The following is a 27,539-nucleotide window of genomic DNA, read 5'->3' on the forward strand; positions in this document are numbered from 1 at the left end:
ATGTGATATGATATGATATGATATGATATGATATGATATGATATGATGTGATATGATATGATATGATATGATATGATATGACATGAAATGATATGTCTATCATTTCCCAAGGCAAAATAGAGGGGAAAGTATTTTCCTGTCTTAGTGAGGCATCACGATGCTCCCTGTGAAGTGCAAGTATAATGAAAACGGGCAACTGGAGTAAGCTCTGCAGCAGACTACAGCAAAACTGTGTGACTCTTGTGATGTCCCTGCAGAGAAAGAAAACGTGTTTACAGAGAAGGACAAAATACAAAAGGAGATGAAGGCTGCACCAACAGAAAATGCCACGCTGAGCTGCGAGGTGGCCCAGGAGAAGACGGAGGTGAAGTGGTACAAGGAGGGGAAACTGATCACCTGGAGCAAGAAGTTCAAGGTGGAGTCAGAGGGCAAACAGCGTTGGCTGGTGGTGAGCCAGGTGGAGAAGAAAGATGCAGGGGAGTACAGCTGCGAGGCTGCTGGCCAGAAACTCACCTTCAAGACTCATGTCACAGGTGAAACAGGTGTTGTCTGAAATACAGCAGAGAACAGTAAAGTAAAATCTAGTTTCTATTATACAGTGATCCAGTTGCAGTAGTCTGTGCTGAGGATTTTTCCGTAGACATGATTGTCTGGGTTTGTAGAAAGTATTTGGTGTCTGGGTTTGTAGAAAGTATTTGGTTTCAGTATGGCACAAAGACCTGTTTCAGTCTGTCTGTAGCATAATAATTACTGATATATGTACAATGGAAGCAATATTCAAGATATTATTCAAATCTCTCCTGTGCCTGAGATCCCAAACTGTAATTCTTGTTCACGGAAACATTTGACTAAGATAAGTATGTGCAGTGAGGCTGGAGTGCATGTTGTACGTGCAGGCTTTCATGGTAGGAGAAGCAGGAACTTCTCCTAGTAGTACACTGCCTTTTTACTATGCCTTTATGTTGGAGGCTGCATCTGGATAGGTGAGTCTGCTACTCACAGTAAGAGACCTGGTAGAGCTGACTATTCCCAGAGCTCAAAGTAAAATAGATATCTGCAAATCACACACAAAGAACAAAGGACTGCGTTGGTGAGCATATTTCCTTTGTGTCTTTGACAGTCACAGTTGTGGCAATGGTAGATGCCATGAGGAGTCTGTTCAGGAAGCCAGGAGTACTGTTCTGGGTCATGAAAAGGCAGCCAGTGGTTTGACTATCACACGTTTATGTGTTTTGATGTTTCACAGTGGGTCTTAAGTAAAAGGAACTCAGGTTTTGGTTGCCTGCAGGACAGATGTTCTTTTGGGTTCAATATGTTTGCATAGTGACTTGCAACCATGGGACTGGTGTTCAAGGACCCTCTTGGTTCCTTCAGTTCCTAGGTTCTTTCTTGCCTAGATTTGACACTTAGTTTCAACAGAAGAGCTGATATTCTCTAGTGAAGGCTATTAGTTTGGGCACAAGTGGTAACCTAAACCTGTTCCAAGCTGTACATACAAACCTGCAAGATGGTCTCATTTCAGTCCCTCAGTCAATACTTTTTCTTTTCTTCCCTCAGAGCCAAAACCTGTGTTTATAAACCAGGAGAAGGTGCAGAAAGAGGTGAGTGCTGCCCTGGCAGCAAGTGCCTCCCTCAGCTGTGAAGTAGCACAGGATCCAATCTAAGTAAAATGATCCAAGGATGGAAGACTGCTTGCCTCCTCCAGAAAGTTCAGAATGGAATCTGTGGGCAAAACACGGCGTCTGGTTGTGGAGCAGCTGGAGAAGAAAGATGCTGGAGAATACATCTGCGAGGCTGCTGGCCAGAAGATGACCTTCAAGTTGGAAACAACTGGCGAGCATTTGCTTTGGGAGCACTAAGCAGCTTTGGTGGGATGTGGATGTGGGGGAATGGCTGGTTTCATTGACATGAGAGAACAGGCAGTGAAGCTGTGAAACCAGATGGATGATGCTCAGCCTGGCCATGTGCCTCAGAGCTGTTTGCTCAAGGAAGCCAAGTGTAGTTGTGGGTTTGCTCTCAAGAGTACAGTTTGGTAGGGATGAGTTGGTGGTTGGACTAGATGACCTTAGTGGTCTTTTCCAGCCTTAGTGACTCTGTGGTTCTCTGCTTCAGGAAAGACCTACTCGCTGACTTACACATGTGTCCAAGTCAAGGATGCAGCAGAAATAAAATCTGTAGCAGAAAAGGCAGAATCTTGTGCCCATCTTACAGTGAAAGGTAATTATGCTTCTGATGACGATTTTGCTTAAATTATCTTATGTTATAAACCAGCTAACATCCTTTGCTTTAATGTCAAGGAAGTTAAACACCACCATGACCTTTCACAGAAATAAAAGCTCCAACCTACCTGCCATTCTGCCCACAAAATATCCAGCTTGTCTTTTGGGATTTACTTTGCTAAGTAAAACAGGCGATTTTCTTAGGAAGTTGATTTTCTACCTTTAGACTTCAGATTTGTGTTTGAACGTTGAGGGATAAAAACATAGCTTGAATTTTTCTTCATCTTCTCTGTATGTTTGAAATGAGCACAGGTTGTGTTTATTTTTAATATATACAATGTTAGGGTATATATATGATGTTAAGTGTGGTAAAGAAAAGGGAGACATTTGAGTTAGCACAGTACTCAAGAGTTCAGTCCCCAGCTTTGCCACTGTTACAATTATAAGGGCAAGAACATCCTGGAAAATGAATTTCTCCTAAGTAGAGTCATTACATTTGAGCTACAGAGACCTTTACTAGGAGAAAACTTGTTGTTCAGAGCTACGTTGCTGTATTTAACCAAAGTAATTATCAATGTCTGTGTTTCACTGATCCTCTATTCCATTTCGTAATGCGAGGAGTTTGATATCGAGATGGGAAGGTAATGATTTGATTTGGATGTTGGACTGGGAATCAGAAGATCTGGGCTCTCTTCAGGTTGTCAGTCTTATTGTCTGACTTCTTAACAACTTTCCTTTCTTTCTACTACTTTTTTAATGATGTTTTAAGGCATTTTGAGCTGATAGGTGTAGTGTTCATGTGCAGTAATGCTGACATGAGTAAGTAGGGTGATAATGTATGGGTTTTTTATATTCCTTCTAAATCTCTGCTTTCTCTTGTTCCATCCTTCTTAAAGAGCAATCCATTAATCTAGTAAAGGAGCTGTGTGATGAGGATGTGACTGAGCCTGAAGAAGCCAAATTTGAATGCGAGATATCCATTCCTTCTATGAAACCTCCCAAGTGGTATCTACGTGGGGAAGTCTTACAGGCTGGAAGAAACTTGATTATGCAGCAAGAAGGCACCATCCACCGGCTGACCATACCGAAAACCACCACTGATATGACAGGCACCATTCAGTTCTCAATTGGCAAATCCAAATCCACAGCCAATCTGCTCATCAGAGGTAACGTATCCTGGCTTGATTTACATCATGAAGATGAAGAATTAATTAACGTACAGTCTTCCTTCACTGGAGTCTTTGAAATATTGTGTGTTTTCTGGAGGGTCTGCTCCATTTCCTTTTAAAAGTCGTTGGACACTAAATAAGACAGCTGCATCTCAGTAAAAGATGTGTTTGAATAGTTGTGATGTGCTTACTATTCAGATCTACAGAGCTGAGGTTTTTTCCTTGGCTATACCAAAGAAGTCAAATCAGGTGGAATTAATTGTATTTCTGAACTAGACAAGTTTAAGTTTGGTAGCACCTAAATTTGATGCAGTTTGTCATTGATTTCATCTGAAGGAAATTTCCAGGCTTCTTATCTGCTGTTGTCCCCAGCGTAAGAGTCTCCATTCACATCCTAAAGTACTTGTTATATTTTCAACTCACTCTTATTTGAAAAAAAGCCTCAACTGGGAGCAATTTAATAAGCACAGAACAAGAACTGGACCTTGCATTTAGTAGATAATATACAGTATTACTTTATAGAAATGTAGTCAATGGCATTCCCTATAGGCAATCGTTTGTTTTATCTTTAGATAAAGTGGTTCAAAGAACAATTGTGAACATGGAATTAATTGGAATGGAATACACGCAAGAGACTTTCCTCTTCTTCCAATTGTCCTCATCCTTTCTTCTCTTCCACCCCTGCTTTGCAGATTACCATTTACAAATCACCAGGAAGTTGGAGGACAAGACAGCTTTGGAACGTCATTCTGTCATCCTGTCCTGTGACTTCAGGCCTTCTCCAAAGGTTGTGAAATGGTTCAAGGGCCACCCACCCATCGAGCCCTCTGAGAAGTACAAGATCAAGAGGGATAAGCATTCAGCAGAGCTCAAGATTCTGAAGCTGAAGCCCGATGATGCTGGTGTGTACAAGTGCAAGGCAGAAATTGCAGAGACTGAGGCCACGCTGACAGCTGAAGGTATGAGCATGGAGGGTGGCCTCTTCCATGTCCTATTTCACCTCAGATTTCTCTTCTTAAGGTTCTTATTTTTGTAACAGTTCACCTTGTTTCCCCACAGCTCGCAATGTAGAAGTGACGAAGCATCAGCATGATGTGGAAACTGAAGAAGAGAGCTCTGCTGTCTTCTCCTGCGAGCTGTCCCATGATGACGAGGACGTGGAATGGTTCCTGAATGGCAACCTCCTTTACACCAACAATTACAATGACATCAAGAACGTTGGCAGTTGCTGCACACTGACAATGAGTCAGGTTAAGCCTGAAGATGCTGGCACAGTGACAGTGAAGTCAGACAAGGTGTCAGAAAGCGCGCGCCTGAAGGTGATAGGTGGGTCTGGTCACAACCCTCCTGGATGTAAGAGATGCTAAGGAGCTCCAGTTCATTCTATTGTGAAGCAATCCTGCTTCTAAAGCTCACCTCTCTGGGGTGACAAGTTATCAGGGGCTTTCTTCCAGTGGAAGGTTCCATTGCAGCAGATATCAACGAAGGAGGATGGTTTTGGTGTCCTGCCAAAGCATTCCATTGCTTTTTATCATCATTTTACTTAACACAAGAAGAGTTACAGGAGCAATTTTTTTACTGCTTCAGTGCCATGCAGTGTCAATGCTGTTGTCTCCAAGGATTTATGACTGCAGGGAGAGATCAGCTTATCCTCTTAATCCTGTGGCCTGCTGTATGAGCTCTGCTCCATGTGAGGGCAATGCCAGCTCTCCAGCTTTAGAAGAGCTGCATCCCAATAACTTCATATGATATCAGTCCCACCCACAGCAATGCAGGCTGTCCCTCCTGTTCCCTGTATTCTCCTACTGATTAGTTCAGAATTCCTTAAAGCGCATTCTGTCAAGAGACATGAAACCGCTTTAGGTTCTATATTGTGTTGTCAGTACTGGTAAAGATTTATTGATCTCTCCTTAAAAAGCTGAAAGCAACTGGAAATGTCTCAACTTCTGTATCACGTTGTTCTGTTTTGCCTGTTTAATTGCAGAGAAGCCTGCTGTCCTCATGAAGTCCTTGGATGATGTTTTTGGTGAGGAGCGGGGTGTGATTAAATTGGAATGTGAAGTCTCTAAAGAGAAGGTCAAACCAGTGAGGAAAAAGGACGGTGATGTGCTCACTTCTGGCAACAAGTATGAGCTGGTACAGTCTGGGAAGACCCTATGTCTCCTTCTCCATGACCTCGAGAAGCCAGATGCAGGTTTCTATACCTGTGATATTGGCACTGATGTTGCCAAGTCAAAGGTCGGCGTTCAGGGTAAGTACTGTGGAAAGTAAAGGAGTGCTAAAAGCACATTCAGTGTGGTCACTATGTCTTACACCTATTCCCCCACGAGCCTTAATAGTTTCTACAATAGAACTGTATTTCTGCAATTTAGCGCAGTGATGTCTGGAAAATTCCCATTGCTTTTGATGTAAATGTATCTCCTTTTGCCATGAAAATCACAAAAAACGTCAAGAATGTCCTGGAAATGTTTCCTTTCTAAACATCCCTAAAATGGAGAAATGGTTTGAACACCAGTAGGGGTAGGATGGTAACAAATTAGCTAATAGAAACATTTAATGTCTTGTCGTAGGCAAAACCCTTTTCCTCACGCAGCATCCTAGAGTTGTCCTCTCTGTTAGGTTTTTCCCTCTGTAGCTCATTGAATCTTCATTGTGCTCCATGGACTGAGCTGCTCTCCTTGTAGTTCTTCCAGAGCAAAGCCAAGAGATTCACGTCTCTTTTTTTTTATAGCTTTCTGGTAATTCTGAGTGGAGAATGTCTTAGAGAATACATCAGTGAGGAACGCAGCCATGATCTGCAAATCCTGAGTTCAAACACCAGTACTGCTACTCACATTGGTCACGAATGCCTTTTCTCCATCTAAACCTCATACTAACCTATCTCTTATCTTCCAGAGCTGAATATTGGCATTAGCAAACGGCTGAAAAACAATGAAATCCAGGAGGTAGATGCACTTTTGAATGCATTCTGTCCCATGAAAGCATTGATGAGTTCAAGTGGACACTGAATGGAAGCAGAGTGGAAAGTGGTGGGCGATTTAAAGCTTCTAACGTGGGTTGGTAAGAGACTCTCCTTATCAAAAGTGTGACTTTTACTGACTCTGGGGAAGTCGTTTTTATTGCCCGTGGTCTAACCTCCAAAGCCTCTCTGTCTGTGAAAGGTAATGAGATGGGAGAGATTCTGGGGTCTGATTCCTTCATCTGTCTTCTGATAAGATTGTCATGAGAGCTAACTCATAATATGGTTAAAGTGAATAGCAACCTTCTACTTGAACCTTGAAGCACTGAGAATTTCTCTTAAAAATAAGTAAAAGGAGGAACCATTTTACACAAATGTGAGAACTACCCAAAGCACTGGGGTAGTGTTGGAAATGGGCATCTCACTACAGCTTGTTCCATTAACAGTAAATCAGGAATGATCTGTTGAGGGAACTGTGGGAGCAAATATCCTCTAAGTATAAGCTGAAGGGATGGCCTTCACATCATCTAGCTGTACAACAAATTCCTATCTAGAACATGTGCATCTGAGAGCATCATCTGAGGCTCCCAGTGTGCTCAGTGGAGAAAAGGAAGAGGCAGTTTTCAGACATGGCTCATCATCCTCAATGGGGTAGATTTAAGAGAGAATTAATGGTGCCTGGAATTCTATTGTCTGTACTTTACAGATTACTGCTGGCTGTAGGATGGCCTCTGTTGCAAGTGCCTCTCTAACTTATGTCCAGCATGTAGATGCGTGTATTTTGAGAGAGGCATCCTACCCTAAGTGTATGTTACTCAAAAAGCATGTTTTCTTTCAGAAAAACCTACTGAGGTAACAAAACAGCTGGAGGATAAGACAGCAGCAGCAGGGCAGGACATCAGCCTGAGCCGTGAGCTGTCGAAACCAGATGTGAACATCAGGTGGTACAAGGATGGCAAAGCAATCAGAAAAAGCCAGAAGTACGACTTGCAGCAGGAGGGAACTGGGGCCATTCTGATCATCCATGACTCTACCGCCAAGGACAGCACGGAGTACCCCTGTGAGACAGAGGACTCTGAAACAAAAGCCAGGGTCACTGTGCAAGGTGAGTTGAAAAGCACACTGGGGATGGCATGTAGAGAAGTCGAGGTAAATATCTGCAGCCTGTGGGTGATGTTTTTCTCTTCTGTTTCCTTGAGCGGGATCAATTCTTAGTTTTCAGAAAATATGGTGGATTAAAATATTTTAGTTAAAATAATCTCTAAACTGAATGATAAATGGCATGAGAAAGCAAAGCTGAGAACTAAGCTCCAGAAGAGAAAACAAAGTCAAGTATGGCATATTTAGAGACAGATGAAGAACCCTTGAGCGCACTGAGGAGTACTAGCATACTCTGGAATGTCTCTTGGGCTCCCTACAGCACACATACTTGCTCTGGGGCATGTCTGGATGTCTGTAGAGCTAATTGCAGGGCCCTGAGAAACCTCTGGGGCACATTAGGGGTGTGCCTAATTAGTTTCCATGAGAGTGTTTCCAGGTTCCCAGAAGTCAACAGGGAAGCCTTTAGAGACCCCTTGGGAAGACTCAGTGGGGCCCTAGAGTGATGTAGCAGCTTGTGTTGGTTGCATCTGCTTGGCAGGGAAGCGAGTACCCTGGTGGGAGCTGACTGACTGGGAGGTGATTCCCTTGGTTTAATTAATTTAATTACCTGGATTATAATTAAATAACACTGTTCAGCGTTCAATCAAGATTATATTTTTCCAAAGTACTGCAGTCGTGCATCTGTAGCAGCTTTCCTAAAATATATCGAGTTTATTCAAAATTCCAGTGATGCTCCTAAAGCACTTGAAGTGCATTTGAGGTGGCGAGTGACAAAACAGCTCTGAGAGAATCATCATCAAATCAGAACATTGGAACGGTAACTAATAGCAGAGATTCTGATAAGAATATTTAAATTTTGAAATTACCTTTTTCTAAAGTTGTATTTCACCAAGTTTCATCAATGTGCACACTGAAGAGCTGACTTGCTATGTTTCTTTTTATAAAAAATCATGTGTTACAATTGAGAAAAGAAGGTATAGCATGGAACATTCTCCAAGTAAAGTGCAAAAAACATTTCTTCACAGTTCCAATTAATGTCTTATGTTTTGTTCACATCTGTCTTATGCTTTGTACCACATCTGACTGCTGTGGAACATAACAAGCACATATGGGACAGTACACAATTCACCATCAACTCAGCAATGACTGACATCACTCCCATAGAAATTCTGAAACAGAGCTGTGAAAACTGAAAAGTAAAACATTCAGCATTTTCATTGGCATTTTGGTAAAGTTGCTGTAATAATGTCATAATAATGTAATGTAATGTAATAATGTCATACCTTCCTCCATTTTAAAGCCAGAGAATACTGCCCTCTGAACAACGAGGAACAAGATTTGTGGTGCTCTGTTAAACTTTTTCCAGCTCTACAGCATCTTTCAAAAGGCAATGGGACCAGTAGGCTGCATTCCTATGTACCATCCCACCTGCCCCCGTGTTCTTGAGAACTCCACAACTCCAACAGAAGATATTATCATATTTAAATGCTTTTTCGCTTACCCCTAAAGTAACTTTCTCCATGATTTTTAGTGCAACTTTTTCACCAGTAAGAAGATGCCGCCCGAGTTTTACCTTTGCAAAACCACCTATAATTCAAAACACAGATGCTTAAAGTTGAGCGTGAATTCTTCTCTAATATAATACAACAAGTAAAGCAGAGTACCTAGCACTGGGTGTAATGTTTTAATTAGAGGAAGAGGTAATCAGCACCATCAATTTCCAACTGGTTTCAAAAATCCAATTTCAAGTTTATACTAATGAAACCTGACTTAGAGAACTGACAAGAGCTGTCAATCTATTCTCAGATTAATTCTAGAGTGGTGAGACAGACTGTTAGGCGTGCTGTTTCTGTACAAAGATGACACTTACCCGTTCCAACTGTTTCATGGAATTCCTAGTACTGGAGAATTTCCTCGTAGTCACTGACAGACATCCTGAAATGTGCAAGAACTGAAGATCCTCCAAGCACGTGCAATGAGGAAGTGCCAGCAGTGTTCACATCCTACTTAGGACATATTCTTAGAGGCAGAAGGGACACTCGTGGCAGATCCAGCAATGCTCATCTTCTCACCAATGTGCATCCCCCTCTCACCCAGCAACAACAAAACACAGTGCATGAAGCTGGCTTCACTTAGGTTAACAATATGGAACATCCCTCAGGGCTTTGTGCCACAGAGCAGTAGCAGGGCTGGACTACAGCTTTAGGAAGCAGTGGAAGCCTTTCCCTGTATGGTTACAGTGTCCGTGCACGCACCCCACAGCCAGAGCATTGCAAGCTGAGCTGCCTTGCTGTTTCCTGCACTCATCCCAATCTCTGCGAATGAAAACTCAGAATTCAGTCAAGGCGTTGATTGAGCACGAGCGTGCCTTTATTCAATGGGACAAAGGAGGGGGTGTGAGGTCTGGTGGAAAGAAGGGACTCATCCTCTTTTGTCATCATGAGAGTGGCTCAGTGCTTGTGATGTTGCCCGGATCCTCTGTCTCTTGGCCTGATTCTATGCCCCCCTCCGAGATCCTTGGCTTGTCCTCTGTTATGCTGACCTGAGCCTGCATGGTAGTGTCGCTTTCTGGGCACTCGGGCTGTGCTGGTGCTGGGCTGTCCTCGAAAAGCTCTGGATTACAATCCTGGATGGTGCCTGTGGTGTCTGGCAGGCTCAGGTCAGCAGCTTCAGGAGGGATGGGATGAATGAGAGCTTGGACGACGATGACGTTCTTCTCTCCATCGCTGTTTTCATATGGAAGGCTGTCAGTTGAACTGAAGCATCCTGTGCTTCCCGTGAGCTCTCCATTGAGGGAAGCACAGGATGCGGCATCATCAAATGCCCTGTGTCCTCGGGTAACAGAAGGGCTGGAGTCACCTAGGAAGGAGAAGATTCACAGCGGTTAATGTCGAACATTCGCAAGATGAATCATGAAAGAGGTTCTTGACATTTGGCTATGTAGTGGTGGTGGGCAGAAGCAAATCGGCTTCAAGCAACAGAGTCACTGTCTTGAAAGTGATCCTCGTGCAGGTCCAGCTCTTGTGTTGACAAGAGACTCATTTAGGAAAGACAGGGGTCAACTGAAAATGTCAGGCACGGGCCTGAACTCCACAAGGAGGTACAAGCCCACTGAAAGCATGAATTCTACCTGTTGCTGACAAGCAGTGTTTTGAAAGCTGGATTTGCACCCTTACCTTCCAGGACCAAGACTTCTACTTCGGAGGGCTCCCTGGCACTGCTCTGCAGTTGGTGTTTGGCCACAGGGGATGGTTTGCCCAGGCAGAAGCACGAACACCAACTGCCAGCTGGTGACTCTGCCCTCTTACTGGGAGAACTTGGTCTGCAGAGAGAAAACAGAGCATGCTGTCAGTCGTGGTGCAGGGTGAGTGAGGGAAGAGCTGCCCCGAGCCCTTGACAACAGTTGCCTATTCCTGGCACTCCCTGGTTTCTGCTGAAACACAGCTTATAAACGTGCTCTGTTTCAAACAGCAGAGGATTCTTCCATTCCTACAGCTCAGCCCTCAAGTCCTGCTGGCTACATTTCTCTCAACCATGTTAGTCAAGATTCAGAGCATGTGAGCAAAGGCTCCACAGCCGGACAGGACAGGAGCTGGCAGGCTCATATACATGTAACGAACAAATAATAAACCAATAATACCCACCAAACCAATGATGATAGGGGCTGGAAAAAGTATTCCTCTTTACCTTTCAGATAGAAAATCAATGACCGTATGGAATCTGCCCAGTACAGCTGCGGGGCCTTCCTCAAACACGATGTCGCTGCTCCGTGTCGCGGTGGGAGAGCTGCTCTGGCCACTTCTCTGAGCCTGTGCCTCCTGCACGGTGAGCAGCTTTGTGGCAGGAGGCACCCACACAGATTTGGGCCCGGCCAGAGAACAGTGCCCTGAAAGGGAAAACCACAGGTGAGACGGAGGATCAGAAAGCAGCAGCACAGCCATCACAGTTCTGCATTTCTCTAAGACTTGCTTATCCGAGCCACTGGAAGAAGAGGATCTCAAAATAACCATGTGCTCAGGGGTATGCTCGTGGCAAAGGACAGCCATAATTATGAGCATCTCTTGGTATCAAAACAGGCAAACAAAAACCCTATAAAAACTAGGGGACAGGGTTCTCAGAAAGCTTTGCTGCCACATTTCAATTAAGCTTCACCTGCTTGCAAAACATCTTAACGGCAGTGACAGTTTTCTCAATGTAAGGTTTGGGATTGGACACTTTGAGGAACCAGGAATGGGGCACCATATTCTAATCTAAGCCCAGAAGCCTGTTGTCTCCTCAACAGTTAGAGCATTTTCAAAGGTCTTGGAGAAGGCCTGGATTGGATCAAGGTGTCAGATCAACATCAAGCTAATGGAGGAAGGCACTCACCCTCTCCCACGGCTGTTGTGGATTTGGAGCAGAAGAGGACATCTGCGTGGCTGATGAGGAATTCCACCACAGCTGACTGGGTCTGCAGCTCCATGCAGGCAGCTTCTCCGCTTGTGCTCTGCTGGGATCTGAAGAAAAGGCAGATCTTACAAGTCATTTCCCCAAGATCATTTCCCCAAGTCTGAAATTCTGTAGCCAAAAACTGTCAAATTGGGCTCTAGAGGCTTCCACAGTGGGCAATCAGTGATGCCACTGACGAAATTCTCCTGCATGGGATCAGGGATGATGATCAGGGACACAGCAGTCCCAGCTAAATGAGTAGAAACTGTCATCTAGAAATTGTGCCCCTGGGGTTGGGGGAGAGCAGAACTAAGCAGCATGTTGAAATGGAAAAAGAAGTTTACCTTAAGAGGTTTGGAGCCCACACAATCGCCAAGTTCTTAGCGTCCATGTTGGTTACGGAGCAGTTCCCTGCCAGAGACGCCAAGTGTCTCATCAGGTATTCCAGGGTCCTGGAAAACAAGAGAGGCAGATGTTCAGCACCAAAAAACAAGCAGTGTTGCAGTGCACTTCAGAATAGCATCATCGCCCTCTGAAAGGCAGCAGGGCTGAGCTCAGCAGACCGAGCGCAGCACTGACCTGTAGTGAGGAGCGGGCAGCTGCTGGATGGCGTCCTTCATTCTGTTCACCTGCTCCTCCTCTGTGGCAGCGCAAACAGCGTCCTGGAAAAAGGCAGGAAGGGATTCAGACACCAGTCAGGCTGGAGAGCTGCCACAGGTTTGGGAACCATGGGGACAGCGCGCTGGTGGTCAGCACCGAGGCAGACTCGATGCCTTCCAAGAGGAATCAGGGGAACACAGCAGCACGCAGCCTGTGCCATCAAGGCCAAGCAGTGCAATCTCTGGGGGGCTTTACTGCCTGATTGCTCAGTGTAGCTCCTCGCAGCAGCCATTCAGCTCCAAGTCCACTTTGCTATTAACCCCATTCTACCAATAGTTGGGGAACAGCAAAGGAAAGGGAATTCTCACAACCATTGTGAATTGCTTAAATAAGCACCTCCTGGCACCACCACAAGTGCCATCAGTGAGAGGCAGGATGTGGCAAAGACATGCCTCATGGGGCTAACATTAAGAAAACCTCAGAGCTGGGGCACTGCTGCAACCACTAGCCAGGATGCCCAGGGAACAGGTACGTGTCATTTCCAAGACATTGCCCTGAGCTTACCAAGAACTTGTCATACAGCTGGTTGGTCAGGAGAGGGTTTGGGAGCTCCCTGAAGTACAACTTGCACAGGGAGCTCACGCTGTGAAGTTCTCGGATGCTGAGCTCAGGAACCTGCTCCGTACTGAATTCATGGCTGCAGAGAAGGACACAGAATTGGGCAGAGGGCTTTGAGAAAGAAGAAAACAAGTCCAAAGCCACACAAAATACAGTCAAGAAAAGAAATGGGTTCCTCTGAACGCCCTCAGCATGACACGGGCCCCTACTGACAGCTGTGTCAGTCGCAGCACTCTTACCGTAGTCGCTGGATCCTCGATGCCACGCCAGACAGGCGGTATATCCCCTGGACTACGCCATGCTGCTCTATGAATTCAGAGCAGCTCTGGAGGACCTGGGGGACTACAGAAAAAGTGCCAGCGGTTAGCTCAGCTTCTTACTCAAGTCCTGGTTCAGGCCGTGACCTTTGCACATCCCATCCACTAAGCCCAGCCGAGCTAATGCTTGCTTCCTCCTTAGAGGAGAAAGCTGGCAGAGACAGCTGTGAGGAAACTACACAGAGATGTGTACTTGGCTTTCCAGAAATGCCACGACCTATCAACAGCCTGGAGAAAGTAATTCTGGCAAAGCCACAGACACTGCAAGTCCCATCACAGCTCCCTCAAGAATGGAGGAACCCAATCTCACGTCCAGAAGAGCTAGGAAAAGGATGCAGGATGCTCTCTGTGTCCAGAAGGCTTCCTACGTTTTCAGGCTGAAACAATTGCTGGGTATGATCTCCCTTTCACCTTTAGACACCCAACAGAGGAAGATGTCAGGAATGGGCTGTTCCTTACCATCACGGCCAGAGCGGAGAAGGTGCTCCCCCAGGTCACAACCAAACACCCCTTCCTTCGTTGGCTCTGGCTGCGTCGCTCTACTGGGGCGGGCCTTCACCAAGGAACGAAGGAAGGTACTGAGCTTGCCCCGTTTCTTCGGCACTGTGCAACAAAACAAAGAAACCAGTTCATTTCAGGCTTGGATTGGCTGTACAGGGCCGAGCATAACGCGTTCGACCGAGCACGTAACAACATGAAGAACATTCCCAACAAGGACACGCAAGAACTGTTTTCCCCATCCCTGCAACTGCCCAAGGCCAGGTCAGAAGGGGCGCCAGACAGCCTGCTCTCAGCCCTGTTAAATGCGCAGGCTGGCGATCCAGACTGCCTGAGGATCCTTTAGGCCCCTTCCAATCCAAAGCCATTCAAGGAGGATTCTGTGACTTCCCCATGTCCAAGAATAAACACAGAGGGATTGGGCCAGATCTCTGCGTGTTCAGATGGAGCTTAATGCAGTCCTTTTGCTAAGCTTGTTCAACTCGGGTATTAACAAAACCCCTGAAAGCCACGTTCTGACCCCATTTTATTAATCCACATTGTCAAATATAAAATACGTACCAGGCTTTGGCAAGGAATTGACGAAGGACTCGGGAATTTTTCCGTTGATGAGTTCCACGCACTCACCAGGGAAAAACCCAACCTGTAACAAGATCAAAAAGCAGGTGGGCATTAGCTCGAGCCCAGAGACAAAGGGAAAGTCCTCTGACACCAACACAGGGCAACTGTTTGCATCCAGAAGCCATCCCGTGCAGAGTAGCTCCAACCTGAGATTCCCGACTCTACTGAACTTGTGCTCTCTAGTCAGAAACGTGTGCCTACCTCAAAGCCACGCTTGCCTCTCCACCAGGGGCTCAGCTCCTTTGGTGGCATTGCAATAATGCTCACCATGTCTCCAACCTGCAAGAGATTGAAACATCAATCCCAGCTTCAGCACAGCTGGCAGGAAATCACAGCTCAAATAGCTGCTTAATTCTGTGCCGCAGAATATCCTCAAGCTTGACAGCAAGGGAGAAGGAGTCTGAGAGTATTCCTGAGGCGTTCACACCCTACACTACTCTCCCGTGTATGACAACAAGGAACGCCTGGAACTGCTTACCTCCAGGGAGAGCTCATCCGGCCCCTGGGCGACGTGGCTCTTAATAACATGGGCCGCCGCAATTGCTGGAACGTTAAGAGATGACACCACACGCTCCAGCTGCGGCTTCCACATGTTATCAGCCTGAAAAACAGAGCACAGGCCGAGGTCAGAAGCTGAGGACAAACCAGGAGGATTTCAAGGTGAGGAGCACATCTGCAGAGAAAGCTGCAGCAAATGCACTCCGTCCTTATCAGGAGCCCTTCAGAAGGAGATGCACGTCTCATCACAGTTTTTTCCCTTCCTGGCGTGCATTGCCAGGCCATGCAAAGATGCATCTCTCTCTACCCAGACTAATCAGCAATGGCACTGGCGCAGACAGCTGGCCAGGCCCTTTTTGGCCCATTCTTTCCTGCAGGAGAGTACATCTGCAGCTCCTTCTAATGGCTCAACACAGGGAACAAAGACAAGCCAGAGCTTCATACTGTACCTCCGTCGCCGCCACCTCAGGCTCACGGCTGATCCCACTGCACGCGACGCCCATCACAGTAATGTGAAGACTCTGGAACAGAGCAGAAACACACTTCTGTTTTCTCTATTCACACAGCACAGTATGGGGACACTTCTTCACAACTACCCTCGCATACCCTGCAGCAAAACCATGCGGGGGGACAAAACATGGCACGTACCTGGCAGTGAGATCACCTCAAGCTATCTGCAGCAGTTCCTTGTCGCTTTGCTCAGATGGAATGAGAGCAAAAGCTGCACCAAGGCAGTGGGTGGAGGGCGAGGAGAGGAGAGAGAAAGAGCAGGTCAGTGAGCAGGGCTAAGACAGCCATGGAATAACACACACAGCACAACCGTCCCATCCACTTGCTGCAAGACATGCTGAGTCTCAGGCTACGTGATGCCTGTCCGCCCAGCAACTTTACAATGCTTCCACAACTGAGCAAAGACAATTTAAGAAGCACGGGACAGGTGCCAACTTTACTGATACCCCCTTTGGAACGTGTGTACCAGGGGAAAATTACGTCTGATTGTCAAGAGTAAGCAATACGGTGCTGTGAGCTCCGACAGCCAGCAGTTCTCAACACCTCACTGCCCACCCATCCATCCCACGCCAGCTCAGCTTACCTACAAGCTGCTGCACACGACGGTGTGATGAAAAAGGCACTAAAGGCACTAACTAAAATCACTAACTAACTAAAGGCACTAACTAACTAAAAGCACTAAATAACTAAAGGCACTAACTAACTAAAGGCACTAACTAACTAAAGGCACTAACTAACTAAAGACACTAACTAACTAAAGACACTAACTAACTAACAGCACTAACTAACTAACGGCACTAACGGCACTAAAGGCACAAGACCAACAAGACAACCAACCACTCCAACCACTAGCTCACCCACAAAGGAACACAGAACGCACCGCTCCTCCCCTCATTCCAGACGCTTATGACATCACCAACGGCCAACAGCCTGGTCCACCATGACCCCCCACAAGGCGGGGAGCCAAGACCACGTGGTCACATCTGATTCCAACACGGCACCACAACATTCCAGGACTCAGTGTGGGCTTGGAATTCTATCCTGGTGTGGCAGCGCAATGGGAGGTGTTAGGGCACAGCTGAAGAGCTGACAGACACCGGACGTTTCCAAAGGAGGGTGCCAGATTAACTCTCAGCATTCTCTTGCGGGGCTCTTAGGAATGCTTCAAACCCATTTTCACTGCCTAGCTCATTTCTAGAAAGTCCAGTTGAGAAATGCTCACTTTGTCTGGGGAACGCCTCTATGCATCATGAATGAAAAATAAAATAAAATGGGCACGCGACCCTATGAAACTTACCTCTCTGCTCTTGCTGTCAGCCAGACACCTCAGATGAGCATGACGTGTCCCTGCTCCTGAATGAAGATCCACCCAAGTCTGTGTTCCTCTCTGCTCCATCTCTGGGTCTAAAAGAAACACAGAGATGATTACAAGATCATTTGTGCACACGAAAGACAAGGGTGCACACGAATTCTGTTTAGCAAGAAATACTACAGTCCCAATGGACTGCGGTGGTAGTACTTGAATCCTCATTTGGGGCTGGAGCTCAACAGGTCAACACATCAGAAATAACACAAAGTGCATCTGGAAGACGTGTCTCAAAGCCCAGAAAATCCAACACGGGAGGGGGCTGGACAGTGGACCACAAGTGTCCATTTCCATTGCAGCTCCCTGTAGAGAACAGCACCAATCAGCAGGCGTGAATCAATTCATTCACAAGCTGCACAATGACTCTGTTCTTTACATGATAAAGAAACACACAGAGATTCCTGACCAAAAAGTTGGCAGTTAATAACGACCAAAGAGGTTCCTGTTCCTACGCCTCATCCTCTCACCCCAACTCCTGGGTGATGCCCACAGGCATCAAGTCAGCTCTCAAATCCATTGAACTCCAGTCACAGAACTCCATCAAAAAGGATGTCACACATGTGACACTTACATACATTTTGCATCAGAAACGGTGATGCCAGCAGGAGCAGAGAGGTGACTGTCCCCCTGTACTCAGCACTGGTGAGACCACAACTCGAATTCTGTTTCCAGTTTGTGGCCCCTCACTGCAAGAATGACACTGAGGCATTGGAACGTGTTCAAAGAAGGGCAACAAAGCTGGTGAGGGGTCTGGAGCACAATGGGGCCATATGAGGAGAGGCTGCAGGAGATGGGAATGTCCAGCCTGGAGAAGAGGTGGCTCAGGGGAGACCTCATTGCTCTCTATAACTTCCTGAAGGGAGGTTGCAGTGAGCTGGGGGTCGGCCTCTTCTCTCGTGTCATTACTGATAGAACTAGATGGAATGGTTTCAAGCTGTGGCAGGGGAGGTTCAGGCTGGACATTAGGAAATATTACTTCTCAGAAAGGGTGGCCAGGCACTGGAATGGACTGCCCAGGGAGGTGGTGGAGTCACCCACCCTGGGGGTGTTCAAGTAATGACTGGATGTTGTGTTGAGGGACGTGATTTAGTGGGAGCTAGTGGTAATAGGAGAACGGTTGGACTGGATAATCTTTTAGGACTTTCCCAACCCTGTTGATTCTATGATTCTGTGATTCATATGCTAAGAAGCAAGGAGAGGCTCTTTTGTTAAATCTTTCAGTAGAGAGAAGAGTTGATATTCGCTTCTCCTGACAACAGAAACACGGTACCAGCTTTCTAAGCCAACCCACCTACAGCAGGCAGACAACGCATATGTAAAGGAGCACGCACATCCCCTCCGGCATCACTTGAGATGACAACCCACCTTCAGATCTTTGTGCATTTCCCTTGTTTTACAAAGATGCAGCCTCGCTGCAGCTCCATGGGTGTCACACAAGGCCTGCAGGACCTTCCTCCACAAACCCCATTTGCAGGCCTTGCTCCGTGAGGATTGCCACCTGCCCTCCTGAGCAAAAACAAGCACTAAGAACGAGAGCAAAGCACACTGGATTCGCCCTGGCCTGGCCAAGGCCCAGTCCTACCAGACAGACCCTGGGATGAAAACTACTCCACAAACACCAGATGGACACCAGCAAACAAGAAGTTGATCAGATCCAACCCGAAGCAAGCACCAAGCCTCCCCATAAAGCTCTTTGCCATCTGCTTTGTCATCACCTTTCCTTTCCCTTTCCCTTTCCCTTTCCCTTTCCCTTTCCCTTTCCCTTTCCCTTTCCCTTTCCCTTTCCCTTTCCCTTTCCCTTTCCCTTTCCCTTTCCCTTTCCCTTTCCCTTTCCCTTTCCCTTTCCCTTTCCCTTTCCCTTCCCTTTCCCTTTCCCTTTCCCTTTCCCTTCCCTTCCATTCCCCTTCCATTCCCCTTCCATTCCCCTTCCATTTCCCTTCCATTCCCCTTCCCTTTCCTTTCCCTTTCCCTTCCCTTTCTTTCCCTTCCCTCCACACCTCAATCCCAAAGTTGTTTCCACACCTGCCAGCACGTGTTACCTCCCACCTGCTCATTGCACAGAGCTTCAACAGCACCAAATTTGCTTCCGGGGTCCTCCTTCAACTCACTGTGCTAACACTCATGATTCAAATTACACAGAAATCCTAGCAGAAGTTCTCAGTGAGAACTGCACCTAACACCCAACACGTGTTCATAACAATGCCTGCATAAAAAGAAGCAGAGATGGCACGGCAGGGCAGACGTACTTGGTGTGCACATCTGAAGCCATTTGAAAACCTAGTTGCTCTTGCTGCAGGACCCCTGTCTTCTGTTAAAAGCTGAATGGTCACAACAACACCTGTTTCCATCAGCTGCCACCATCCAAAGCAGCCAGCCTTCTTACAGTCACCTGGCCCAAACATCCCTTTTGCTCTACACTTGATTCCTGCAAGAGGAGGGAGGCTGGCACGCAAACCATCCTTCCAACACCCCATCCCTGCAGCAAGGGATCACAGCGCTGGCACAGCTGAAACAAAAAGGGTGTGCGAGTTTCCTGTTAGCACTCAGTGTGAACAAATCTACCACTGAGCAAAACCGTGAGCCCCCACTCACCTCAGCACAGGTCAACCTGTAACCCCAGCCTTCCCCTATCCATGTGCACACACACACCCATGTGCCACCCTGCCTGCTTTGCACACCCCCATGCACGCACCACATCGTGTGCCCTCCTTTGCATTCACAGACGTGCGCAAACCATCCCAGGGAACACCTACGTGCCTACACCTTCCACAAACATCCCTTTGTGTGCACCTGTGTGCAGCCCAACTCCTCAGCACACGCACACGTTTGTGCCACCCTGTCCACGCACTCACCATGTGCCCTCCAGCACCCAAGGACTGCAGAGATGCTCCAGATTGAGCCAGAGATGGAATATCACAGTGCTGGGACATGATTGATCACTAAGGAAAACACTTGGAAGCACATTCAATCTGCAGAAGCTGTAATTACTGGGCACAGTCAGCTTTCCTATGGCTCAGCTGGAGTAGGAGGGTGCTCTCACACATCTGCTCAGGGGCTTCAGCTGAGACACTTGCACAATGCTGGGATCATTCTGATGGAAACTATGTCTTCAGATACCATGGTTAAATCCATCCAAAATGATCAAGCGGAGCCTTAGCTCTTGAGCAGCACTTCTTCCCCACCCTTCACTACTCCAAGCAGCTCCAACAAACTTCTCAGAAGAAATCCAGGCCAGCACAGACCTGGCAGACCAGAACCAAGTGCAGCTGGTGGGACTGCAGTGCCCACTCCTTGCTTCCACCCTGCTCCAGGAGGTTAAGGAGTCTGAGCCTCACTGGCCTTTGACAGCTCAAGACTTTCAGCACCTCATGCCAACATTTCTCACTAAGATACACCTCAGGCATTGAATTCTCTTCTCACTACCTCCTCCCAGTCCTTCCCTAGGAACAGAAACCATTCAGATTCTACAGCAAACTACAGCATCTGCACTGCAAGAGCACACTGAACCACCTGCAACAGTGAAACATGGTTTTGGAGAGTGGGTTTGAAAACACACCTTTAGACAGCTGTCTCCCTGTAGCCAAAAGGAAACCAAGCAGCAAAAGAAGAGTCCAGCCTGAAACATGCCCATGCTACTAGCCCAGGTTTTTCACAGTGAATGCAGAATCCATCCTGCTCTTGAGGTGACAAATGACCAGTGGGTCTCCCCTTGCTCCACACCTTCTCCTTCAAAGCCAGAAAAAGAAAGAAAAAACAAGCAGAATAACCCAGACGTACCTTTCCACACATAGAGCAGAAAGTGGAACAGAAGTTGTCTCCTTCCTGAGACATGGTGGGGAGCATCCCAGGGGAAGCCCAATCATAGAATGGCCCGGGTTGGAAGGGACCTCAAGGATCATAAGATCAATCACCTCCCTGTCCCTGCTGGCCATCCCCTCTTCTGATGGAGACCAGGGGACCATTTGCTCTCTGAGCTGCAAGAGCACGCTGATGGCTCACGTTCTGGTTTTCATCCACCAGGACCCCCAGGTCCTTCTCTGCGGGGCTTCTCTTAAGGACTGCTCCTCCCAGTCTGTAGAAATGCCTGGGATTCCTCCAGCCCAAGTGCAAAACCTTGCACTTTGCCGTGTTCAACCTCATTAGACTCACCTAGGCCAAACTCTCGGCTGAGTTCCCTCTGAATGGCATCCCTTCCTTCCACTGCATCAGCCGCACCACTCAGCAAACAGCATCTCTTGGAGGTTGCTCCCCAGTTGAGACTGCCTCAGCTTTCCAGTCAAGGCATTGACATTGGTGACTTTCCCTTTGCTAATATCCTTTGACTATTTACCACCATCTTGGTTAACACCTTTATATTAGCCACCCTTACAGAGACCAAAAGGGTTTGGGCTTCCAAACTCTCAGCAAGCATTTGGATCAGACAGCTTCCTGCTGGGGAGCCCCCTGCATCACTGCTGCCTCCTCTGGTACTGTACCCACAGATGCTTCAGAGCTCATTAGCATGGACTTCCTTCCTCCCCTCAGCAGCTGCTCCTGCATTCACCTTCATTCCTACTCAGATACCGGCCGCTTCCAGCACCAGCTGACCTGCAAGACACAGAAAGGAAAGGTGGGAGTCATGCAAACGCACAAGCCCAAGGCTGCGACACCACCACGTATGGCAGCCTCGGGAAGTCAGCTGCAACTGCAGCCTTTGTCAGAATGGAAACAGGCACCGTCAATTAAGTGTGACCTCTGAACTCATTGCCACCATCAGAAATAGGCACTGAAATCGCTCACTTCACTGCAGCTGGTTACCTCCAAATACTTGCTGATGGTGTCATCTGCAAACTTGCTGAGGCTGCATTTGATTCCACTGTCCATGTAGCCTAGAAAAATGTTAAAGAACACTGGTCCCAACACCACCCTCCACCTGGACACTGAGCTATTGACTGCAACTCTCTGAGTGTGACTATCCAGACAGTTCCCTATCCTGCAACTGGTCCATCCATCAAAACCAGTTTTCTCCAGTTTGGTGACCAGGATTAACCTCAGGAACAGAGTTCCTGCATAGAATCATAGATTTACCCAGGTTGGAAAAGACCTTGAAGATCATCAAGTCCAACCGCAGCCTAACAAGTACCCTAACTCTAAAAACCCTTCACTAAATCATATCCCTGAGTACCACATCCAAACGGCTCTTAAACACAACCTGGGACGGCAATTCAACCACCTCTCTTGGGAGCCTATTCCAGTACCTAAAATCTCTAGTACCTAAATGTCTCTAAAAAGAGCACAGGTATTAATCTGACCAGAAAGGTTCCTGTTTGTTCATAAAATGAGCCTTTTTCCGCTCCATCTTGCATAGGCCACTGGGCACAGGGTAGCTGGGAGACCACAGAACAAGTGGTTCTGTGAGCAAAAGGGAAAGCACTGCCTAATCCAACTCCTCCAATCTCTGCGCTCTGCCAGGAGGGACATGTCCAAATAGGGTGGCAGATACACACAGGAGAGAAATATTTCCACTTCCCTCAGCCAACACTGCTCTGAATTTCTATGGGACACACAATTAGATGAAAAGGCATTTGACAAAGAAGGAAATGAAAGAGTTTAGTCTGCTGTGTCATTCTCTCGGTAGACAAAATAACTAACCCTCGCCAGTGTTAGTTCAAAGAATAGGCAGATTTTATCTCCTGACATGAGCAGTAATTCAAAGAAGCTGGTATATGATCCAGTATCCTGCATATTCACTGCAGGCAGGCAAAGACATTATGAGATAAGGGAGATCTACACATCACTTGTTATGAACACCTCATAAAGATAAAACCACACACAATGGGAGAGTTTATGAAGAGGACTACTCTTGGACTGCTTTCCAAGAGGCATCAATTAGTAACTCTCTTTGCTTATTTTTCACACTACTCTACAGTGTCCTCCTGAGCCCCCTTACTCCTGTTGCCAACTGCTGATGCAGGGAATCCTGAGGAACCAAGGATTCATAGTTGTTCCATCAGTAGTCCTTGGTCAGCTCTCCCTCCCTGCCCCTTCTGTTTTGATCCCACTAACCAAATTTCAGTTAGTCTGAAAAGAGGATGGAAACCTCAGCAGCAATTAGTTTCTAAATATCTTGCAATGGGCAGTTTGTAGGAGCCCCATCTCAATGCCCACAGCACAGGAGGCAGGACTGCTTAGCCCATGCACTAGTGCATTTACCAGCACAGATGTAAGCCCAGATCTATGCACACCAAATACAGGCTCTCAGTTTGCACAAGGAGGCATCCACGGAGCTGAAGTATTAGGCAGATATTGTGGTGGGGCAGCAGTTATTGAGACGCCAGACAGAAAGGACACAGATAAGGTGGCAACTCAGCTTTACCATTATGACTGCTGATGGAACATCTAATTTCACTGCTCAAAAGAGAACTTCCATATAACTGGAAAGGATGAAATTCACAGGGGAAACCACACACAGACACACACAAAAGCAATACAAAGGAGATGAAGGATGGTTCACATACTGGTGATTCACTCTGAGACGCAAGCAAATGAAAGAGTATCCCCAACCATTTGCCTCCCCAAATGCTAAATATATAAACTTATTGCAGTGATAGCTCCGCCAGACGTGAGTCATACACTGTAAAACCTTATGGGGTCAATCAGTTTAACTTCAGAAATTCATTACACCACCAAAAACAGACCGGTGTGACCAGGCTGGTTCATTTCAGCTCTTCAAAACTGTTGATAAAACTGCCTGAGAGCTGAAATGCTTACCAGCAAAAGCTAAAAACTGTAAATCAAATGTAATAAGCTGGCTTTGTCTACTGTATAGAAACGATGCCTGAAAAAAAGAAAAGAAAAAAAAAAAAAAAGAACCTAAACCAGAACAAATGGAATGGCTGCATAAAACAGCCAGTACTGAAACAGCAACCCAACCTGGCTGCAGACTGAGAGAGAAAATGAGAGTTCACCAAAGTCATGGGACAGGACAGATGTTCATGTTCATGCTAACACTGAACCCAAGTGGCCACATGAGGACAGCATCTAGTAGGAAATCAGAAAAAAGCATCCTTTCAGAAGTCCCTTTGGCAGGTGGCATCTACCAGGGCACAGCAGACCCGTGTGTTCAGTAACCAGTCTGATGCTTCAGAGCCCACTGATGAGCTACAAACTGGGGTTTAACCAGTGCAACACAAGGAGGGAAAATCTGTCTTGAACATAAAGAAGAAAGAGAAAGGTATCCAAAAGGACTAACGAAGAAATGCTCAAACTGCCCAGGAAGCATTTTTTCCTGTGGTGCAAAACACAGTTTATTTGCTCATTCAGGTAAACATACCATGAACCTTTCGGGTAGCTGATGTCTTGTCTTCAGCTGCTTGGCACGTGCATGTTCCCTGATCTTCATATAAACACTTGTGAAAAATGAGACTTCTCTTATTTCCCTGGGAAGTAATGCCCACTTTTTTACTTTGACGGAGCTCCTTCCCATCCTAGAAGGGAAAATATCAAGTCAGATCTCCATGAGTCCTTCCATCTCTGCACTGAGCAAAGGCAGCCTTCAGATCTATGCTTAATTCACCCACTTCCCTAGAATTAATGGAACTGTGCTTACTGGAACATATGCTGAAGCTTAAGCACAGTGCAGTGTTTTCAACATGCAGGAATGGCTATAGAACATGCAGAAATTCTGGCTGATCTATGACAGCTTAAAGCACTGCAGAGGACTGTTAACAAGCCCGTTTGGACATCACCTTGAATAAATGACATTATCCCCAAGTAAGGGAAGGAACAGCTGAGCACCGGGGAGGTACACAAAGTGCCAGAGCAAATTCTCACACTGTCAGGTGCAAAGAAAACTGAGATTTCACCCTAAAACCCAGTTCACAACAAGGCTACAAAATCCTGGCTGAGAATTTCTCTGTTAGAGTTGAAGCTCAAGACTGTGCTCCAACCAACAATATTTTGTGCAGCAAGACTTCAGGAGTTCACAAGAAACCCAAAACAAACTTCCATTTTAACTTGATAAATGAACTCAGGACATAAAACAAACAGTGCTGATCTGGGCAAGTAAAAGAGCATAAAGAAAAGAGAGAAGTACAAAAGCTATCAAGCAAAAGCTCAGACTCGCATCCCTTGGAAGTGAAATTAAAGGCTCTCATTCATTTCCAGAGAAGTCAGAAAGGAAAATACCATTACATGCCATACCTTGAACCACTTGACGTCCACCTTGGGCCTGGACAGCTCACACTCAAATGTGACCTTGTCCTTCTGAGTGACGCTAATGTCTGCCAATGGTTTGCTGATTTTCAGACACTTCTGAGAAGGAGAAAGAAGGATGTGGATTTAGTTGGGAATTAGGTCTCTAGGAGCATCTGGCATAAGGAGTAATGAAAGGCAGTGCCTACTCTCCATGCGTACTAGAACTTGTCATTAACAACAAAAAAACCTAGTGTTTTGAGCACATTATCATTACTTGTGCTAGGGGAGGAGAGGGGAAGGGAAAGGGGAAGTCCACGGTCCTCTAAATTCAGGCTTCTTATCCTAAAGCTCAACAGCAAATAGCAGTCCACTTCCCTACATTGCTAGACTCCGAGCATTTAAAGAACATCACCTGACCTCATTATGAGCTCTAACATAGCCAAAGGAATTAATATATTCAAATATTCTCTTGAGTGATGAGAAATATGGAGCATAAGTTCAGACTTCTGCTGTTAAACTCTCACTTCTCTCAGAAACCAGGGTAAGAGTTCAATGCTGTTTAAGATGAACGACTCATATTTTAAAAAACTCATCTCATTAAGGCTTGGATTCCCTACTACAATTAGCTAAATTCCACTTTGGATCATGCTTCACCATGGATCACTTAGGGCTTCAGCCACTTAATGGAACTAACTCAGTTAAAAGTCAGGGGTAAAATAAAAACTCTATTGTCCTAGCAGAGAGATTTGCAATGGAGTAACTTAAGTAAGGATGGGAGACTGAAGGTGCTGGGGAAGACATCCAGGTTTAGCTACAGGGCATGCATGCAGAATCACAATACAAAGGCCAGACAGAGAAATCAGAGCTTCCTGAGAATTAATGGGGTTGTTTCTACATACCCACCCTATCTGCCAGTGTAAACCCTTCCAGTGAAAAAAAGGAAAGCTACATATAGGTGGGGAGAATTGTTGGTGAAATTATTTGTGATATTTTTGCTAATAATACGCCCAAAATCCTGGAGCAAGACTTCAAGATAAGCAACTCAGTCTGTGTAAGTAGACTTACAGAAGAGAACCATAAAGCTTATGGAAGGGAAATGACAAGTTAATCCACAGCTAAAACAGAGTAGAGACGAATAGTAGGAGCTTGTTTACTTTGCAGAAGTGTGAGCTTTAACCACTGCTGAGCTCCTAGTACAAAAGTCTGAGCCAACAAATTTCACCACCCTGGGAGATGATGGAGAAGAAGAAACCACTTAGGAGCACATAAAAGATGTGTCCCTAAGTGTATGAGCTCCTTTCTGTATGAGCATCTTCAAAGAGCCAACAGAGTCAATGATTTTATTGGAAGCATCAGATTTTATGACTCGCAGGAAGTGATCACCATAACTCACACTCACATCTCCTGCCTGTAGAGGAGATCCTCCTTGCATCTAGAAAGACGCAAGAAGAAAAGAGGCAAAGAAGGGGTAAAAAAAAATCCCATCTTACATTTGGGATGCTTAATTCCAGCCTTGAAGGCTGATTAGCCCACTTAACAGCTGTGCTCTTCAGAAGCAGTTGTTCCACAGCTATTCAGAGAGAAAGACAAGTTTTGTACTTGGTTGTTAACACAGAGAACAGCATAAACACACAAATGAACTCAACTTTGCAGTGTTGTAATGGCCGATGAGGGAAGCCAAGGATCCTTCCACACTGTCAGCCTTCATTTCCAGAGACATACCTTTGGGGGTGATGGTAATGCTGCTCTTGTCATCTCTCGACTCACAGAAGTACTCTCCCTCATCCTCAGCCCGGATCCCTGTTATTGTCAGGGTTCTTCTGACCCCTTCCTCATCAATCTGGAAACATTTGCTGGGTTTGATCTCAACTGCATTCCTGCGCCACACCACCTTCCCTTTGACACGGCTCCCTTCCTCTTCCTCTAAGCCACATAAACAGCTGCTTAGTGCTCCCAAAGCGAATGCTCACTTGTTGTTTCCAACTTGAAGGTCACCTTCTGGCCAGCAGCCTCGCAGATGTATTCTCCAGCATCTTTCTTCTCCAGCTGCTCCACAACCAGACGCCGTGTTTTGCCCACAGATTCCATTCTGAACGTTCTGGAGGAGGCAAGCAGTCTTCCATCCTTGTACCATTTTACTTCGCTTGGATCCTGTGCTACTTCACAGCTGAGGGAGGCACTTGCTGCCAGGGCAGCACTCACCTCTTTCTGCACCTGCTCCTGGTTTATAAACACAGGTTTTGGCTCTGAGGGAAGAAAAGAAAAAGTATTGACTGAGGGACTGAAATGAGACCATCTTGCAGGTCTGTATGTACAGCTTGGAACAGGTTTAGGTTTCCACTTGTGCCCAAACTAATAACCTTCACTAGAGAATATCAGCTCTTCTGTTGAAACTAAGTGTTAAATCTAGGCAAGAAAGAACCTAGGAGCTGAAGAAACCAAGAGGGTCCAAATACGCCT

The 27,539-nt window shown here is 46.3% G+C and overlaps 2 protein-coding genes and 1 long non-coding RNA gene across 7 annotated transcripts; 1 reads left to right on the forward strand and 2 right to left on the reverse strand.

The window, feature by feature from the left end:
- The first annotated feature begins 3,989 nt into the window (after positions 1 to 3,989).
- On the forward strand, positions 3,990 to 7,491 carry LOC146753630 (obscurin-like). The gene is made up of 5 exons (XM_085529401.1): positions 3,990 to 4,015; positions 4,428 to 4,714; positions 5,373 to 5,639; positions 6,284 to 6,448; positions 7,186 to 7,491. The coding sequence occupies exons 1-4, from the start codon at positions 3,990 to 3,992 to the stop codon at positions 6,394 to 6,396; spliced, it is 693 nt and encodes a 230-aa protein (XP_085385527.1). The 3' UTR covers positions 6,397 to 6,448; positions 7,186 to 7,491.
- A 672-nt stretch (positions 7,492 to 8,163) lies between these two features.
- On the reverse strand, positions 8,164 to 16,503 carry LOC146753631 (rho GTPase-activating protein 32-like). 3 transcript variants are annotated; one of them, XM_085528613.1, is made up of 14 exons: positions 15,677 to 16,503; positions 15,478 to 15,549; positions 15,009 to 15,131; positions 14,732 to 14,809; positions 14,471 to 14,552; positions 13,871 to 14,014; positions 13,334 to 13,436; positions 13,041 to 13,173; positions 12,456 to 12,538; positions 12,221 to 12,328; positions 11,817 to 11,944; positions 11,136 to 11,334; positions 10,625 to 10,770; positions 8,164 to 10,307 (listed from the first exon to the last, which is right to left on the reverse strand). In XM_085528613.1, exons 2-14 carry the CDS (start codon positions 15,529 to 15,531, stop codon positions 9,886 to 9,888), a joined length of 1,803 nt encoding a protein of 600 aa, XP_085384739.1. In that variant the 5' UTR covers positions 15,532 to 15,549; positions 15,677 to 16,503; the 3' UTR covers positions 8,164 to 9,885. The 3 variants fall into 3 exon arrangements, 2 of the variants coding, with proteins under 2 accessions (XP_085384739.1, XP_085384738.1); XR_014939296.1 differs by having other exon boundaries at positions 8,166 to 9,035; positions 9,319 to 10,307; positions 15,478 to 16,503; XM_085528612.1 differs by having other exon boundaries at positions 15,478 to 16,503.
- Positions 16,504 to 16,841: 338 nt separating this feature from the next.
- On the reverse strand, positions 16,842 to 27,336 carry LOC146753632 (uncharacterized). Of its 3 annotated transcripts, none has more exons than XR_014939360.1 (4): positions 26,802 to 27,336; positions 24,217 to 25,196; positions 21,054 to 21,491; positions 16,842 to 16,942 (listed from the first exon to the last, which is right to left on the reverse strand). It is a non-coding gene; the product is annotated as an uncharacterized LOC146753632 (long non-coding RNA). The 3 variants fall into 3 exon arrangements; XR_014939361.1 differs by lacking the exon at positions 16,842 to 16,942 and adding an exon at positions 20,546 to 20,630; XR_014939359.1 differs by lacking the exon at positions 16,842 to 16,942 and having other exon boundaries at positions 20,570 to 21,491.
- Between the last annotated feature and the right edge of the window lie 203 nt (positions 27,337 to 27,539).

Source organism: Coturnix japonica, chromosome Z (genome assembly GCF_054131305.1).
Source record: "Coturnix japonica strain WE chromosome Z, WE-NBRP24, whole genome shotgun sequence".
Lineage (NCBI taxonomy): Eukaryota > Metazoa > Chordata > Aves > Galliformes > Phasianidae > Coturnix > Coturnix japonica.

Coding starts and splice junctions, on each gene's coding strand:
- LOC146753631 (XM_085528613.1), bottom strand. CDS start 15,531: ATGGGCGTCGCGTGCAGTGGGATCAGCCGTGAGCCTGAGGTGGCGGCG. Junction 13,174..13,333: donor TCGAGGATCCAGCGACTACG/GTAAGAGTGCTG, acceptor CCTTCTCTGCAG/CCATGAATTCAGTACGGAGC. Junction 12,539..13,040: donor AGCTGTATGACAAGTTCTTG/GTAAGCTCAGGG, acceptor GCCTTTTTCCAG/GACGCTGTTTGCGCTGCCAC.
- LOC146753630 (XM_085529401.1), top strand. CDS start 3,990: ATGGAATTAATTGGAATGGAATACAC. Junction 4,016..4,427: donor TTAATTGGAATGGAATACAC/GCAAGAGACTTT, acceptor TTTTTGTAACAG/TTCACCTTGTTTCCCCACAG. Junction 4,715..5,372: donor CGCGCGCCTGAAGGTGATAG/GTGGGTCTGGTC, acceptor GTTTAATTGCAG/AGAAGCCTGCTGTCCTCATG.